This window comes from Delphinapterus leucas, chromosome 8 (assembly GCF_059928025.1).
Source record: "Delphinapterus leucas isolate spDelLeu-1000000601 "Yukka" chromosome 8, BTC_Dleu_Yukka2, whole genome shotgun sequence".
Taxonomy (NCBI): Eukaryota; Metazoa; Chordata; class Mammalia; order Artiodactyla; family Monodontidae; genus Delphinapterus; species Delphinapterus leucas.
The window spans coordinates 39,230,361-39,249,889 of record NC_143136.1 but is presented as its reverse complement, the minus strand read 5'-3'; the positions used below and the strand labels follow the sequence as shown (position 1 = coordinate 39,249,889).

Below are 19,529 nucleotides of genomic sequence, written 5' to 3'. Positions count from 1 at the left end.
GACATTCTCTCTGTGTCAGCCACACAAACTCACAATACCTGAGAAATATACTCTCATAAAACTAAACTTTTGCATGGCTCTGACCTCATTTTTCTGCTGAGCAAATACCTTCCCTAGTTCTCCTAGACCTAGACCAGATGTCTCCCAACTGGTGCTTGTCTGCTAATTCCCCATGCTTATTAAATAGCATTTTATCTTTTTTATAGAACACATAACACAGTACTGTGGCTATTTTGTTCTTTTACCAGAAGGGGTCTTCCTCCAGGAAAGGGATTTTCCTATTTATTCCTGCACCTTTGGCTCACAGCCAGAGTGTTATTAAAAAGAATGAACAGGTAAATGTTTTCCTGTGGCATAATAATGATACTTGAATAAAATCTTTTAAAGAAAGCTTTATTATTTACTTCTGGAACCAAAGAACCCTAGAATATATGCTAACCAGCTTTTAATAAAGGCATTCAAGTGATTAACAAAATCTTACCACATGTCTGTTGCTGTGGTAATAGGATCATAGTTCAGGATTTCTGGAGCTGAAAGAGAAAATAAAATTCAATACTGACAAATTTAAAAATGTGAAAATTACTTTATATTAAACTGGATTTAATTTTAAAGAACTACCAATATGATCAGTAGAAATTTAGCATAGTATTAATTATCCTGTGATTAGACATTTAAACATATCTAATGTTGAGAAAATTAATAGAACCAGATGGTTCAAAAGCACCAATTATATTCTTGAAGTAACCAGTAGCTATGTAGTATTTTTTTTAACCATTGAGATTAATCTCAGGAGAAACAATTATGAAGAAGTAAAATGTTAGAAGTTAGAATCTTTTTACAGTTTAAGTTTTATCACTCTGTTAGGAATTAGTTTGAGTTATTTTATTAGACTGATTTAAGTTTTTCTTCCCAGGGTAAATAGAATCATATGCATTTACAATGACACTATGAGCAAATTAAGCTTCATGGAAGTGCTTTAGATTTTCAAGTAGATTAAATATCCCCTTAAACTATAGAAAACCTAGTTTCCTAAGCAATTAATTTTCCACTGTCTCCTCCCCCGCCAAAAACATTTTTTAAAAGGTGCAACATAAATTGTCTATACTTTCTAAACATTACCATAAATTTCAAATTAGTAGAGTCCAAACTAGGATCCATGATTGAATAACTTTTTTGTTTCACAGTATAGTTTCATAATTTTTCCAAAGAGAGATTGTTTCTTAAAGCTTAACAATTTTGTTAAAGCCTTTGAGTCACATATGTTGTCAGCCTCCATTGCACCACCTACCACCTTTTCACATACTTCTGTGAGCTGTTTTATCTTCAATTACAATCATTATTCTAGGACATGGTAGCCTCTATTAGCATTCAGAAGTTAGTAATTTGCTTTGCTTTTCATTTTGGGAAAGTCAGCTGCCTAGCTGAGTAGCACTTGTTCTGTTTACTTGTATCTTTTCAGTGCCTGCATGGGACTATCAATATGAGCAACAACAAAAAAATGTAAAAAACCTGTTACTATAAATTAAAATACTTTATGTACTGCTTCATACAAGTTAAAAAATCTTTCATCTGCATGATCTTATTTGTTGATTTAGTACAGCATTCCTAGATTATCTAATTATAGGTTCTTTTTGACACCCCTATGAAACAGGCTTCAAACGCAGTAACATTTGCTTCTGTTTTCCTCTTTTTCCATTTTTTCCTGCTCCCTAACTTCCCTTTTACCTATTTTTCTCTATGTACAAAGCTTTTACACACAAACATTAAACTTTTAACTTATATGTCCACTGTCCTGTAAATTGTTGTGAATGTCTCAATTCGCTACAGTTCATTTAAATGTGTCATAAGCAAATTTCAATGCACTAAAATATTTGAGCCAAATATATCCTGGAATTATATGCCCTAAATATAGTTCTATACAGATATCATTTAGTTAATACATTTCAAGATGGTATAGAAAGTAAAAGGAAATTCTTACCCAAGTATTCTGGTGTTCCCATGATTTCCCGAAGTTCACATGCATTCCCTATTTTTCGAGACATTCCAAAATCTACAATTTTTATGTCCCCAAGAGGGTATATGCTGCTCAGTAATATATTCTGTGGCTAACAAAGCACAACAAAACAATGATAAGTAATACAAAACAATAAAAGAATACTAATCTCAGATCAGAGGTAAATTAAGTGGAACTTATAGTTTAGCTATTAAACATTTTATTGAGTCATCCATCGAACACTTACTGAACTACTACTTAGGAGAAGCTATATATTCAATGATAAATAAAGTAAAAAATATACTCCAAGAGGCTTCTTGGTTTGAATAAAAAAGATGGGTACATAGATTTATTGATTATGAGATATAGAATACTCAGTAGTAAAGACTACTTAATTCTGCCCATTAGAAAGTCCAACAAACCTTTGCAGTAGAGATGATGCTTAAGCTGAACCTTAAAGGATAAATAGAAGTATGCCAGTTAGAAAAGTGTTCTGGGGAATAGCATGACAGAAGGCATGAAGGAATAAAAATGCATATATTTCCAGGAACATAATGGTTCAATACACTGTGATGGTTCTGGGTCTGACCATTCCCAGGTTTCTACATGAGATAGAAAGAGGCGTGGTGGGGTAAATGAAAGGGAGATTGTCAGGAAGAGAAGAGTCCAATGTTCAAACAATAAGAGACAGTTTGATCCAGATTTTAACGTCCTTGTATGGCTGAAGAGGAAGGATAAGGAGAAAGGATAGTAACATGAGAGGCTGAAGTGGTATCTCAGGGATTGGGAAGGGGCCTGAATGATCTGGGGGCGGTGGGGGGAAAGGAGAAGCCAAAAGATTGAAAGCCTCAAGGGAAAGATGAATGAGTATAATGGGAGCAAAGGAGTGAGGACTAGTAGGTTACCTTCAAGATGGAGATCAAAATTAAGTATTTTAGAGATAGACAGTTTTATAAGATAGAAAGGTCCAGGATGTGGCAGTAAGAGTGGGATGGAGTGACATGATGGTAGGATTAGAACATATAGTAATGATGGTTTTTAAGAGCCCAGTGATTAATCTGAGCTGCTCACACATGCAGTCTTCTCTCTGCCAATACAGAATTAGTCCATGTAGCAAATGTGCAGTCTAGACAAGCATGATCTGACTGTTGTTTCCTCTCAATACCAGCCTGCAATTAATTGTGCAAAGCAAGAGCAGAGAAGGAACAGAGATGTAGTGTTACTTAAAATCACATTACATTACCTTTAAATCAAGGTGTACAATGTTATTCTGATGTAGATAATAAACTCCTTCAAGTATTTGTTTAATGAGTCTGATAATGTCATTTTCAGAGACCATTTCAGCCAACTCAGGTAAACACAGATTGAAAATTTCTCCACCTGCAGCACTGAATAAAATTCAAATAACAGAAACTTGAAAAATCATTGACCTAAAAATGACAACTTTTAAATACTGTATACCTTTAATTAAAAGACAAGGCCATTGAAACTTTATTCTCTCTATATACACACATTTAATGGGGGGGTGGTCCTGGTTGGGGGGGAATCTTTAAGGAATAAAATAAATAAGAATATTTCAAATTCTGGGTGCTAGTACTTATTTATGAGCTCAGCTCTGTTCTTTTTTTTTTTTTTAGCTCTGTTCTATTTTACTCATTTATTCATTATATATAAATATAGTTATCAGCTATGTATAGATACAGATATTTTGATCCTCATGACAATCAAGTGAGGTAGGTGGTTATCATTCGCATTTTACAGATAAAGAAATAAGTACAAAGAGGTTAAGCTACTTGTACAAGGTCACATAGTAAATGGGGGTTGGGGGGACAGAATCTGAATAATATGGATGAGAATCTGCATTCTTTACCAATATCCTGTATTGCAGCTTCACAAAGAATACTTGGGGCCAGAACCCATATCTTAATTGTTTTTTTTTAAGAACTGAAAATCTAAGAATGTTGACAAAAAAAGCATTATGAAAAATTCCTAGGTTTGGAATAAAATGATTTAAATTTAAATCCTAAACCTGCCATTTATCAGCAATATAATTTAGGGTCAATCACTTATTTGAGCGTTCACATCTGTAAAATAGAGATATTACTGAACTCAACAGATTTTTTTTGAGGACTAAATCTAAATAAATGAGATAAAATTTGTCAGCCAGAACATCATGCAAAAAAATCTAGATGGTTATTAATCAAATTTATAAGGTATGTTTGGGAATATCTCAAGTAAAACGTATTCTATGTAATAAAATAGAAACTCATTTATTTCACAAAACACTCTTTTCCCCCCTTTGGTTCACTGCTGTATCCACAGCATCAAGAACAGTGTCTGACATGTAGAAGGTACTCATTGTCTTAGAATGAGTTCTTTGCTAGGCCCTTTATAAGATACATCTGGTAAGAAGTCAGACCAAATAATTGGGAAGTATAAGAAAACTGTACAAAATAATGACTTATATCCACTATTAAGATATGGAACATACCCAAAAAATATGGAAAATACCAGAAAGATCTGAATTCTTCAGTATCTAGCAGTATATGGCAGCATAAATTCATTCTTGAACACTTTATATGTATATACCAACATTTACATTACACTCACTAAAGTTAATTCAGTAGACAGAACCCTCCATTAATTCTAAAATTCAAAATAGAATCTAAGAAAACATATGTAAAGCACTTCCCAGTGCCTAGACCTAAGAGGACAGCAGGTTGCTTATAGAAGTGCCTACTGAAATCAAGACTGCCTGGCTTCCACTCTTGACTCTGCCACTAACGAGCTACCTGAACTGGGAGAAAATGTGTTTCTGTTTCTTCTATTGTAACATAATGATACATAACAAAAAATGATAGCTCCTGCTTCAATGGCTTGTCGTAAGAATCATATTAGATAAACCATGTAAAGTACTGAGTACAACAAATGTTATAAGCCTGAAAGCAGATCATCTGTAAGTATTTAATACAGTGTCTGGCACATAGTAAATATTCAATAAATATTAGCTATTATTATAATGAGCCAACTAATATTAATTCCAAATCTAGCCAACATCCAGCCTTTCTGAATTTGGGGGCTTCTTGTTAAACTCTGATTATGAAGGCAATTTTAAAAGTCTTTGCTAAATTTAAATTCATTTTTAGAAATACTTATACATATAAAAATGCACATAATATATTCTTAAGTGAAAAAAAGGGTTATAATAGAGTATATTTAGTAGATCACAATTTTGTTTCTACAGGTATACATACATAGACAGAAAAAGAATAATTTTAAAATACAGGAATATGCCATAAAAGTAACCACAGTTTACAAATGATTTCTATTTTCTATACCTTCTAAACTTAACACAATAAATAGGTGTTACTTTTACACCAGGAAAAGTATCCTAAGGGTTTCTTGTTTGTTTATTTCAGTAACGAGATCAAACAAACACTATGATGATCAGTCAATCACACTGTCCCTACCTTTTAGTTTGGCAAGCTGACCAATGTCTTTTGTAGGAATGCCATTTTTCCCACAAAAGAGGGAAAGCTCTTCACCACAGCTCTCCATAGGAGAAGCTATGGTAAATAGAAAATGAGGAGGAGTTAAGAGGAGGGGAAGAGCAGATAACATAAGAAGCAGACCGCAGGAGAAGTTAGCGGAAACTGGAAACTGGAAGCATAAATGGAAGCAGAGTGGAGTAGTAGACTAACAGACCCTTTGTTAAAACAAGGCACCCAGAGCGGTGACTACAGAGAAGAAAAGATATCTCTGTAATCAGAGAAGCCACCTATATCATTATCATTGCCCTGGAAGGTAAATTCAGGTATTTCTACTCTCTCTCTCTGTTGAAGAGTTTGCCACCTGAAGGAACTCAACCAAAAAATTTAGAAATTTGGAGTATTCACGTTCTTTTGCTTATGTATTTGTATATGTGTTGTGTACACTGTCTCGTAAATCTATGTGCTATATACTACTTAAATCTACATTTGCCTTTTACAGCTTTCTAACGCACAGTTTAGATATTAGTAGGGAAGTAGAGAATTATCCTTTAGAAGAACTCCCATAACAATAAAGTTAACATGTAAAAGATTAAAATCAGAATATTTTCCTATCCAAAATAATAAATTTCCCTGGGTACTAGAGAGCCAAGATTTTCAGTAAAACAAAGCAATATCTCCCTCATCCATAAATGACAAATCTATGCATATAGCTTTGGAAATCATAGTAAAGATTTTTAAATTAAGTATTTATTTTTAGTGATCAAAATGAAGTAGTTTTAAATTTTTTATATTGAGTATCTTTCAAAATTATATTCCAATGCTAATGAGGGGAAACAAAACCCATGGAATTTCAGAATGGAAAGAAACTAGCCAGAGTATTTCCTGTCTCTAAATTAGAATATGTGAAGTAAATACCAATCTCCCTTTTTGGAGGATTATTTTAAAAATCAAATGAAAATATAAAGTGCTTAGCATGGTGTCTGCCATATAGTAAATGCCCAACATATATTATTGTTGAAATGTTTTGCTATGGTCCTCATCATTTTCTACTGGGTCTATAACATTTACTTAAAGATATTTAATAGGCAACATAAGCTGGTAATTTCTTCACAGAAAGAAATTATTATTTCTCTTCCATATAATTTCATAGAGTTGACTTGATAAACTTATATTTATCCTAACCAATTTCCCCTATCGAACTTTGCTATATCTAGGACAAAGTTCTTGTCCCACATTTTCTACAGATTATACATACATATTCTTTATAATCAATTTTAGTTAGCTCAAAACTCAGCATTGAAAACTTAGTGTGCCCAATTAGATAACACCTTCTTTCCAGAAGTTTTTAAAAAAAACTTTGTGTATATTTTATTTAATTATCCAAAAATGCTTTAAAAACATTTGCTATAGAAAAGTTGTTGCCTCACGGAGAGTGGAAATGGTTTGACTCAACTACCCTCAAAAATTTCCCCCAATTTATAAAGATATCTAATACTAACTCCAGAATAGTATTTATATGACTTTTCAAATAGTTAAAGAAAGGGCTAAAAAATAATTTAGTCTTTATAACCGGTAATGAAATACTTTCCTGTGGACTAAGTATTAAGATAAAAATAAAAGATTTAGTAATTGTTAAAAACTGTTACATTGACTGCAAGAAGTTAAGTTTAATTCACAAAAGTAAACAAGTTAATTTGGTTCAAACAATTGGTTTAGGTTAAGTGAAGGCAAAACAAAACACAAAAGCAAAAATAAAACAGAGCTATCAGAACCCATAGCTTAATAGTTCCAAAGGAAGATTTAAGTTAGAGTCATATAATTAACAAATAGTATCTTTTTAAAGTAATTCTGTACCATCCATATAAAGAGAAATTTGACAACACCTAATACAAGCACATATGCATTTACTCCCGGACCTTGCAATCACATTTATAGGAATTTACGCCAAAACTATACCTCCACAAATGATGGCCATCCAAAGAAGACTGAACAAATGGTACACCATACAGTGGAGAACTATACAGGCATTTAAAAAATAGCAATAATAATATTAAAAAAGATGTCTATGAACTATGAATATGAAATGTTTTCCAGGATATAATGTTATTTGAAAAAAAAAGCAAGGCACAAAAAGGTATATATGCTATTTTTTCTGTAAGAAAGGAAGGGAAATATACATATATACAAATTTGCCTATATTTGCAAGAAGAAACACATAAAGAATGAGCCAGAAACTAATAAATATGGTTACCTATAAGGTTGAGTGGGAAGAGAGTGGAAAGGACAGGAATGACAATAAGACTTTGTAGTATACTTTTATAATAATTCAAACAAATAGCATTAATGGTTACCAAAATCACTAGATAAAAAGCTGTTAAAGAACAGAATATTCACAGTGTTAAAATATTACCACATAGGTTACTTATTAATTATAAAGGGAAACATGTTCCTTACAATGTGGAGGGCTGGCAGACTCCACCTTAGCCATGTTCTAATTAGAAAAACCAATAATGGAACAATCCGAATGTAATTGCCACCTCATGTTTTACAATAAGAAATACACATGATCGTCCACAATGTCCCCTTGCCAAAAATATTTAACCTAAATCTAGTCATGAGAAAACAAACACACGAATCCAGGATGTAGAATACTTCATGTGAAAACAGATACAGATTTCCCCCCCAAAAGACAATGTCAGGAAAAATAAAGTGACTAAAGAAGTTTAGCAATCAAATATAATGTGTAAGTCTTGATTGGCTCTGGTACCGGAATTAAAAAAACATAGGTCCATAAAACATTTCAGGGATAATCCAAAAAATTTAAATATGAACTATATATTTGATGATAGTACCGGATTAATATTAACTTTCTTAGTTTTGATACTGGTATTGGTTATGTAAAAGAATGCCATTACTCTTCAGAATAAATACTCTGGCAAGTGAAGAAGAAATATCACGATACCTACAACTTTCAAATAGTTTGGCAAATATGGCAAAATGCCAACATTCGGTGAATCAAGCTAAAGATTATGAGTGTTAATTGTACTGGTCTTTCAACATCTCTGTAGACTTAAAATTTTCTCAAATAAAAAAGTCAGGGAAGAAAAATGAGTATGCAGAATAGTTTGAAAAGAATATCAAATTGGCAACAGTAATTAGAGTAAAGGATTCCACTGTTTTATTTTTACCACATAAAAAATTATGCCACCTTATTTTACATAGCTAAACCTGCCCAACACATTTTTACCTTTGGTTGAGATTGTGTGATGTGACAAGGCCACCTCAAAAGTGATAGGCATAGTAATAAATTTTAATAGGTCCTAGTTGCTCTGGTAAGAAATTAAATATATTTATCCACTCACATTTACTGATTGCTTGCTACATTTCAGCCACGAGATACAGTTCAGCCCTTACAGAACTCAGTTTGCTGGGTAGGGTATCTGAATTAATTTTCAGAGTATGAACAAGGTCCATCCATAAAATGTGTTAAAACTTTTTGATGTATTTTGTTGTTGCTATTAGGATGAGCACCCCCAAGAGAGGATTTTATGAAAGTGGTCAATGCTCCTATTGTATACTCACTCTCCAAACCTAGTATTCCATTAAGTACTGTTTTTGAAAAATATTAGCTACTGTTCACATACTTCAAACATGCAGATGTCATGCAAGTAGATAACTTTTTAAAGGTCGGCTTAAGAATTTGACAAAAATAAACCAAAAATGTATGAAAATGAAATCCTATTGGTAGAATCCCGGTCTTCTCTGCAATTCTAATTTATTTTGAAGGTACTATAATATACCGTAATTGGTATGTTGCTGTTCTGGGAGATATACATAGTATTCATTCTTAAACAAACTACTTGTAGGTTTAGCATTTTGCAAAATAAGCATTTTCATTTACAAGTTCACTCTAGGCAATCATCTTTCCTGGTACAAAAATATTTAGATTTTTAAATAAATATATAAGCAAACCTATTCATCCCTTAAAATAACTGAACCCTAAAACTTAACTAATATACTTTTATTTTATTTATTTATTTTTTTGCGGTACGTGGGCCTCTCACTGTTGTGGCCTCTCCCGTTGCGGAGCACAGGCTCCGGACGCGCAGGCTCAGCGGCCATGGCTCACGGGCCCAGCCGCTCCACGGCATGTGGGACCTTCCCGGACCGGGGCACGAACCTGTGTCCCCTGCATCGGCAGGCAGACTCTCAATCACTGCGCCACCAGGGAAGCCCCTGACTAATATACTTTTAAATTCAAAAAGGCAATAGTGCAGTTAGCTACTAAAAAGAATTACTATATTTATAATTTTTTTTTTGCTAAAACACCTCTTTAGTTTTTTTTTATAAAAACTATTTTGTAATAAACTATCAGAACCTAAAGTACACTAAACATAAACTTAGCTGGTCTCTACTAAGTGTTGCAAATGTTCAGATACACATTTTACATAATTATAATAAATGTGTCAGACTGTCACATTTTAGAGTAACACATCAATAACAACACTGTTTTAGAGTAACATGTCAACATATTGGTTAACAAGCCAGTTAGTTTAACCATATTCTATCCCGACTTGACAAATTATTGAAATCTAGGTGTTTTCAACTTTTCACTGACTTGTGGGACGAGATATATATTTTTTCTTATTGCTGTAATTCCTAACATAGTGTTTTGCACATCACACATACTAAATACATGTGTTTTTTTTAACGAACTATGTGGTTTACCTTTCATTCATGCAAGTTTACCTTTTTATTCTCCTTGGGTCACTTCCTTGGATGTGCTTTTCAAATAACTGAATATACAAATTATTTCAATCCTATTTGCCCACCAGATTGTTTTGCAGAAAACCTCATCAATTTTCTGTGCCATTAGCAATGAAAGTATACTCATTTCACCATATTCCGCAAACACGGTATTGTCATTTGTTTACTGAATGCTGTTTAATTAGTTTTTGGGTATGAGTGTGAGGCTGCACATTAAGTTTTGTGAAAACATATAAATATACACTATGTTCCTCTAATATTTTATCGACAGGAATCTTTACAAGTTCTTGTCTTACTTTTATCATTCTTGTTCTTGACATTTCAAGCAACCTTATCCAACAATTAAAATAGGTACTATAAATTTACTTCAATTTTTAAAAATGTATACTTACTGTTCCAATATCAAAATGATTTCATTTGTATTTTCATAGACTTCATGAAGATTAATTACATGGGGACAGGACTTTGCCAATTCAAGTACTGCAATCTCATGCAGAATCTCTGCTCGACAATCCTGTCCTCTTCTTCTCTTTTTCAGAAATTTTGCAGCATATTCTTCACCAGTAGATTTTGATATACATTGTCTAACCACAGCAAATTTTCCTCTGGGGGCAAAAGTGAGGACAATCAATTTTAACTTTTCCACAGAGAACAATATTAGTATAACACAGATACTGTTATACCTCCAACTCTGTCCATCCTTTCAAATATTCATGTCATCAGGAATTTATCTTTGTTCTCTTAACCTAATCAACTACTGTATGTATTTTTATAAAATTTATAGTACTATCACATGAAAATATAAATGGCAAATGTAATAACAAGATAAGACAATTATATTTATTCTTTACTATCATATCATTAATATGATACATTACCATTGTAGGGGGAGATCTAATTTGCCTACCAACTCCATGCCATACTCTTGATACAAATTATTGTGTTTAAGTATCACAACAATTCTACATAGTAAATATTATTCTGTTTGGCAGACTCCAGAGAAGATATGTATCTTGGTCTATTTTCAAAGACCAAGAGTTTCACATTAACCCTCTATGAAAAATTTTAGCTTTCCTTCAAATGAAAAAAATTAAATGCAAAAATGGGTATTTGACTTATTTACTTTTATTAGTGTAATCATTCTGCCTTTCAACATCACTTTTAACAAGCTTTGAAGCTTTCTATCACAATTTGTCAATTGTTCTACCAGAGTATCTCTTAGTATTGCTCAGTGCCATGAAGCTTATAACAGATACCAAAGGTATATACATCTTACGGAGAGTATCCAAAGACACTTCATGATCAAGTAAGAAAATTCATGGTTATCAGTAGCTACGTACAAACACACCATTAAGGTCATATTTATCATTTTAGGAATAAACGCGTTTTACCTCTCTCCAATAACAGTGCTCAACATTTCAGCCAAAAGTTTAAAAGACTGGCAAATGATGTATTCTAAGCCTATAGTTGCCCAAAATTTAGTTTCTCAAAGACCTAAGCTACTTTGAGTCAGACTATTTTAAGAAACTAATAAAAGCTATTGACTGCCTACCCAGAAAAATGTACACATGCCCTTATATAGAAAGTTTTACATATAATTTCAGACGGTTTTCAGATTTCAAAGACCATCCATAAACTTCCTAAGCCTGGCCCAGGGGGTCCAAAATTAACACCTTCTATCCTAAGGCTCAAATGACTCACTGGATACTAACAAATCAGGTATAAATAAAAACCTATCTTTAATACACTTGGGATTTGGGGTGGGAGTCGGGGACAGAATAAACTGCTTGACTGTATTTTTACTTGCTATTCTCAAGCAGCAGGATGACAAAGATCCCTACTGTTTATATCCCAAATTTCCTCAAAATTGGTGCCAATGAAAAGCACTGGAAACCACCCTGAGAAGGTATAGTTACTAATGCAAAAAACTATTTTTTAAAGAAGTGGCCAAGCTATAATTTGATTCTTTTACATTTATCAAAATAAATATCAACTCAGAAAATTTGCATGCACAAACTTGATTTTTTGATAGAACTTTTCATTTAAGATTTGAGAATGCTTAATTTATTATTTTACTTATTTATTTATTTAACATCTTTATTGGAGTCTAATTGCTTTACAATGGTGTATTAGTTTCTGCTTTATGAGAATGCTTAATTTAAATTATATTTTCTTACTATATACAAAAGGAATACAAATCAATGCATTTTAATGACCACACACAAAAAGTTAATCAGTCCCTTTGTTTTATACTCAAACTGCCCATGTTTTATAGATTTTATGCTGGATAAACTGAGTCAAACTAAGAGTAAATGACTCATGAAAGGTTATATATGGAAATGGAGTACCACGACTTAAATTGTGGAATGTGAAATCCTAGCTTTCTCTTCTGACCATTACAAAACAATTCCTCCCTTTAAGATAGTTTTTTTTTAAAGAGGTAAATTCACTTTTGCCAACTCTTAGATTTAGAAGTGAAAATTTGTCTAAAACAAAAAGGAAACTTTGAGTCTTATGAAGAAATTCACCTTGTAAAACTTAGGAAACAAACTAGTTAGCCAAGAAATCTGTCCATCTGAAAAAGTTTATAGTACCAATTATGACAATTAAGTTCTGCTGTAATTTTACAATTATATCTATAAGCCAGAATTTTCTCAGGAACAAAGAGCAAAATTAAATAATAACACTTTTACCTAATTGTTTCAGGTATTCTTATGAGGCTTACAAGTATAGTACTCATTAATGCAAAGGAAAGATGACCAAATGATATTGGTAATAATTTGCCAATGTTCACCACTAAGTAAAAGCTCCATGAGGGCAGAAACCCTATCTGTCCTAATTACTACAGTAATTATAAAATCTACACTTCGCTAACTAACACATAGTAGGAACTGAATATCTGTTGAATGAATGCAAGAGTTATGAACCTACTATAGTACCATACATTGTGCTACTTTGTATACTGTACTTAAAGCATTTACATTTTTAAAGTTTATTTGAGACTCAAATAAAATTTTACATATTCATTTATGTACTGTTAAATAAGGTAAACATTTTTACCATAATTATCAGATGACTTAGGGAAAAAAAGCAAGTATTCGTTTTCCATTCTAAAATGCTAATTGTCATTTAGAAGTATCAAAAATAATATTTAATATATAATGTTCCTATATCAAATTTAACAGAAACATTTAAGAAAATTTAAAACCCTTAACAATAGCACTTAATTCATACCCTAAAAAGGCAAGGCTGTCTAGATTTCCCAGCAGCTAAAAGGCCTTGTTAGTTACCCTTCTACATTCTAGAATAGACAATAAAATGTGAAAGGACGGGGGAGGGTAAGCCACAAAGGAAGCTGACGTTTATTTTTGCATCTGCCTCACCCTTCTAACCACAAGAAGTCCTATGAAACCTTGATTCAGTTGGGGGAGGGGTGGAAAAAACTTAACCAACATGTTAAAAAACAGGAACAATGCAAAGTTTTTTGAGAACAATCAAAAATGAACTGTTAACTTTTACATATTTTCTTCTAATTTGCTGAAGAAAAATAAATTCTAAAACACTAACATCTTAAAATTAATTAAAAAACTGATTTATAAAGATAATTTTGTAATCACCACATGCTAGAATTATATGTTTGTATGCTTCAAAATGTACGAGCCTCAGAAGAAACAAGATTATGATACTAATTTTCACTTTGCAAAAGTATGGGATAATATCAAAATTGGTAAAATATTGAAAGAATTTAAAGCAAGTTCATGGCAGATGAAAGGGCACGATTTCCAATTTATCAAGGTTTACTAATCAGACACATCAATATTTACCATGTAACTCATTAGCCCATATCAATTAAAAGAAAAAAGTTAGGTCTCTTTCATGAAGGTATTAGAAGATGAAATATTAGCCATCTGAATTTGTTTTCATCAGATTCTACCATGAATTTTTGCTCTAAAATGTTGTATACTGAGTCAAGTTTATGACTGTGATTTATGATGGCACCCCATTTACAAAACTTAGAATTATTAATATTGTTCTCAAAGTTTTAGTTATCAATATTGTTCTCAAAGTTTAAGTTCTCCAAAACCCTCAAAGAAAAAAAATTAGTCTTCTAGCTCCGACACAGGCTTTCTCAATAAAGTTTTGTTGTATTCTAGATGATAAGATACTGACAATACTGTGTCCATTCTAGACTTTCTCATTTTAAAACTGATGATGAAAAAAATACAAAGTGGTCCAGAAGAGGATAACTGGATCAAGGAAGGCTCTCTGAAAATCAGGTCATAAGATGACCATTTAAGGAAACTGGCAACATTTTGCTATATTCAAATCTCTGAAGGGGTTTTACATGGACATTATATGCAGCTACAAAAGGAGAACTATGTATAGTGGGTAGAGGTTAGCAGAATAGAAAACAGAATTCTGTGCCTAAGAGGTGCCCACAAAATGGAACAGACCATTCTGAGGTAGTGAGTTCCATCACTGAAGCATTCAAATTGAGGCTGGGTAAAACACTTGTCAGGAAAATTTTAGAAAAGACTGCTGCACTGCATAAAAAAATTACATTAGAAGGCCACTGACCACTGAAGTCCTTCCAATGTAAAGATTCTATGGCTATTTAATGAATAGTGAGATACAACTAAAAGAACACTTACTCTTTCCTGTATAATGCAAAGAGAAATAATATAGATTTAGAACTAAACTATTTCTTGAAAACATTCTGAAAGGGTTTTGAAACTATATTTTATAAAAAAAATAAACCATTAGAAGACTCAAATATTTTGCACACAAAATTAAATAAATATGACAGGAATACTGAAATATGCTTTCACATTTAGTTCTTAGTCTGATGAGGTAGATATTATCACCCTTATTCTGCAAAAGAAAGACTGCATCCAATATCTGACAAGTGAAAAAGCCAGGACTAGCCTTTATCCTTGACATAAAAGACCACCAAGAATAGAATTACTTGCCATGGTTCAGTCAATTTTTGTTTTCACATTGAGATTTTCAAAGATAAAAAATCATTCACACTATTTTACTGTGCATCTATCAATACAAACACGGACTTTTACCATTTTAATGTAAAAATCAAACTGAAGACAGAAAATGATCATCATCCTACCACCCTTTGTTAAGTGTTTTTAATTTAAAGCTCAAAATGATGAATAAATAACAAATTATTTGGTATATCTTTTGTAACTTTCATAGATATTAAAATGGTAGTGCTAAATGGTCTCATAATCTCAGTTCACTCCTTGGTCTTAAGGAATTTACACCTTCGTTAACCCAAAACAGACTAGTACCAGTGTAAATACAGGTTTTACTTACAGTACATGCATTGTTTGTCATATACAGAATTATACTATCTAATATGAGTTAATTCATTTTGTTTAGAAAAGAGAAGGAGAATCTCCATATTCATTTTTTTTAGCCCAGCACAATATCCTAATGAAAAATTTTTTTATTCAACAAAAACTTCTATGGTGTTCTACTAAATACTTTACAAATATTAACTAGTTTAATCCTCACAACAACCATATAAAATAGATAACAATTATCTTCATCCCTGGTTCTCAGATGAGGAAACTACAGAACCAAGAGGTACAGTAATTTAATTGAGGTTAAATAGTAAATGGCAGAGCCCAAACTTGGGTGTGGCAGTCCACTGTGCTAAGCTGCCTCTTCCCATGCACAGCCTCAAGTAAGAGCCCTGACTTCCTACCATGGGCTCTGAAGCGAGGTGCGATGTATCATATATGCTCACTAACCCTCCACGGATTTGATTTCCAAGTCAGTTAAGACTAAACCCTGTAAAACATCAGCAGAGATGAGGACTTTTCTTTCTAATCACTGCAAAATAATCATCAAGTGAGTTTTATGAAAGTATAGACACAGAAATCCTAAATGTGAATTTAAACACATACACATCAAAAGTTTCCTTACCTTCCTAGCTCTTTGGATGTAAGTGTATAAAAATTACTAAAGTTTTCCATTTTAATTGGAGTTTGAGGAGTTGTAGTTAGCAAGCCCGAAATACTTCGACACTCAAATCTTCTCCTCGACATGTTAGATGACTCTCAGGTAGGCTTCTTCAGTCACTTATTTTTACCTATTTAAAAAAAGAGAAGATGCAGGATATAACTTAAATGCAATTAAGAAAAAAAAAGATGTTATCTCAGATAGGATGTGCGTTATATTATACAGCTCAAAATATAGCTATAAGATACAACCAAAAAAAAGAAGAAAGAAAGAAGATTTAAGAGCATATTCTACCCAGAAGGAAGAAAAACAAAAAGCATACACATAAACTGGTATCTCCTCTATGGTACTTGAACTAAGTTACTGACTTCATTTCAGAATAAAACTACTGAAAAATCCTGTAAGACCTCCCAAATTCTTAAAAAAGCAGTTAAAATAAAATTGTAATACAATCATTCAATCTCTTTTTTAAAAAACATTAAAAAAAATTTTTTTTAAACTCTCATTCTTTAAAGTTATATCTTCACATAACTAGATAATTTAACACAGCATGATTATAACACAAATGATTATTCATTTTAAATTTAATTTCACATGGCCAAACAAATTTGACGGTAAAATCACATGTTGTGAGTTATGTTACTGACATGTGAATGACTACAAGAAATGGACTTGTTTCATAGGCCTTAGAGGCAGAACACAGCACAGAGCCTGCTATGCATGAAGAGCTCTATAATTTTGTTGGATGAGTGAGTGACCACACATAAAGCCTTATTCTAGAGTTCTGATCTGTAACTGAAGCTCATATTTATCTGGAACTTTATGAGTATTCAGTTTTAACATTAAAACTACTATTTCATATTAATTGAATTCATATAATAACAGCAGACTATATATTTAAGATATGCCTGACTTTTCTGCTATGCCTATCTAATAAGAAATCCAGTATTCTTCTTCTAGCACCCTCTTATAAGAGGGTGTAGTTAGCAAAATGTGTCTCTGACACATTTTTCCTCCCCTTACTTCCTACTTGACATATTCTGTTCTTTATCTTCCTAAATTCAAATGCCATCTATATTCAACTTAGCAAGTACGCAGTATGATTAGAGGGGAGTGTTTTCAGTTTCTGTGGCCTTTGAAAAAACAAAGCCCTAACTAGTTTTGAGGTACATCTCTAGTATTCCAAAAGTAGCGGTGTAGAATTCTGAAAATAACATTTGGACTGAATCACATCTGGGTCTGAATCCCATTTATCCATCATACCAGCTATGAGACATTTAACTTTGCTAATGTTATGGGGTGAATTATGTCCCTTCCCTCATAATTCATATGTTGAAGTCCTAACCCCCTAGTACCTCAGAAAGTGACTGTATTTGGAGAAAGGGTAATTAAATTAAAATGAGGTCATTAGGGTGTGCCCTAATCCAAGAGGACAGGTGGCCTTATGAAAAAAATGAGATTAGGATACAGAAACATGTAGAGGGAAGATCATGTGAAAACATAGGGAGAAGCCCATCCACAAGAAACCAGCCCTGCTGACACCTTGATTCCAAAATTCTACTCTCCAGAATTGTAAGAAAATAAATTACTATTGCTTAAGTCACCTGATGTACAGTACTTTGTTGTAGCAGCCTAGCAAAGTAATACAGCTACTTTAAAAAAGAAAGAAATATTTCAAATGTGTAGGAAGGGATACAAATATAACAAACACTTGGGGTTTTCAATCTTATTACTTAGCCATATTTTGTTTAAATTAAAAATAAATAAGGCAACATAGACACAGTCGGTCCCTTCTTTCCATCCCACTAACACTGGGTAGGAGAGCTTATCATCTCCTTGCCAACATTTGCCCCATTCAGACAGTTTTGTGGTTTAGTTTGCATTTCTCTGATTACTAGTGAGGACAGCTTCAATTCTGCTGCCCCTAAAGTATGGATGGATTATAGAATGTATCCAGCAGTACTCTAAATATTAAAAATTAAAATATGATGAACTCATGTAGAATCACACTGGTACAGTGCTAGTCACGAAAGCACATCATGATTGTTCAATAAATAAACACTGTTACTATTCTACTGAAAGATGCTCTCCACACAATCCTCTGCCATTGTTGAATAGCTGTACCCTATATTTCCACATACAAAACTCTCACCCCAAGTTAGCTTAAACTCAACTCTTAAATTCTGTCTTTTTATTCTGTTTTGATGAACTATTTGTATATTTTTAGCTCTGATGGCACTCAGTTTCATTGGTCACATATTCTTCTCTGAAAAATCAATACGGTTACCAATTTCTATGCTCAACCTTTTTTTCTTCAGGTCATCTTTGGACTTTTAAGATTTTTTCCCCTAAATTTAAGTCTATGAATTTGCATGCTTATGACCACATTTATACATAGAAAAAAGGGATATACCTGTATTATAGATACAAATTGGCCTACATTCCCAACATGGTTCCAAATCAGGCCTTAGGAAACATGAGCACAAGAACATGTCAAATTCACTCATATAGAGAGAGTACAGGCTCTTGATTCTAAGATGTTCACCTCATCTAGATTCTAGAATCTAAGATGTTTATCTCATGCTGTAATATATCAGCTAAAAAGTGATCTATTCATAAGAATCTAGTAGAATGGAGATATATTTTATAAATAATTTTCTGCTCTCAAGTTTCAAAAGAATCAATATGGATCTTAGATATACTCAAAGACTTATGTTTAATGAAGCATGATTTATAATACTTAAAAAAATAAAAAGCCTGTAGAATGAATGAATCCCAAAGTCCAACAATAGGGAAATGGCTAAATATACCTAAATAATAGGATATTATATACCTGATAAAAATTGTGCTTTCAAAGAATATTTTTAACTCATATAATACTAAATGAAAAAAGGAAGACAAAACTTTACATACAGTATGATAATTTTGTCATATAAAGTATATGTATTTGTTATATATAATTTTTGATATGTTACATAATTTTGTTAAATATAAAAGCAAATAGAGGAAAATACTGGAAAACTATGGCAACATATTAACAGTGGTTATCTTTGGGTGGTGAGATTATGGCGGTATTTATACTTTCCTGTGTTTAAGTTATCTACACCTAGCAGGTATAGACGAAAACTAATAAATGCCTTTGGGTAAAAAAGATGGCTTTGAATATATATGACTAGACTCTAAACGCAGAAACTTACCCATTTTTAACAGCAAAACATATCTCTTTACACATTAAGTGTTACTTGGCTGGAAGTTCATGAGCTATTATTGCTCAGGTTTTTTAAGGCCTCAACGTTTTC

General features: G+C 32.4%; 1 protein-coding gene across 1 annotated transcript in view; it reads right to left on the bottom strand.

Annotated features, from left to right (window-relative positions):
* The window catches only part of STK17B (serine/threonine kinase 17b), a 31,713-nt gene that overhangs the window by 5,681 nt on the left and 6,503 nt on the right, over nt 1–19,529 (bottom strand). Inside the window, exons 2-6 of the mRNA XM_022567293.3 lie at nt 16,195–16,360; nt 10,644–10,856; nt 3,237–3,381; nt 1,979–2,105; nt 482–530 (exon numbers count right to left, since the gene is read on the bottom strand). Coding sequence (XP_022423001.1) covers nt 482–530; nt 1,979–2,105; nt 3,237–3,381; nt 10,644–10,856; nt 16,195–16,316 — 656 coding nt within the window. The 5' untranslated portion in view covers nt 16,317–16,360. The remainder of the gene's footprint in view (nt 1–481; nt 531–1,978; nt 2,106–3,236; nt 3,382–10,643; nt 10,857–16,194; nt 16,361–19,529) is intronic.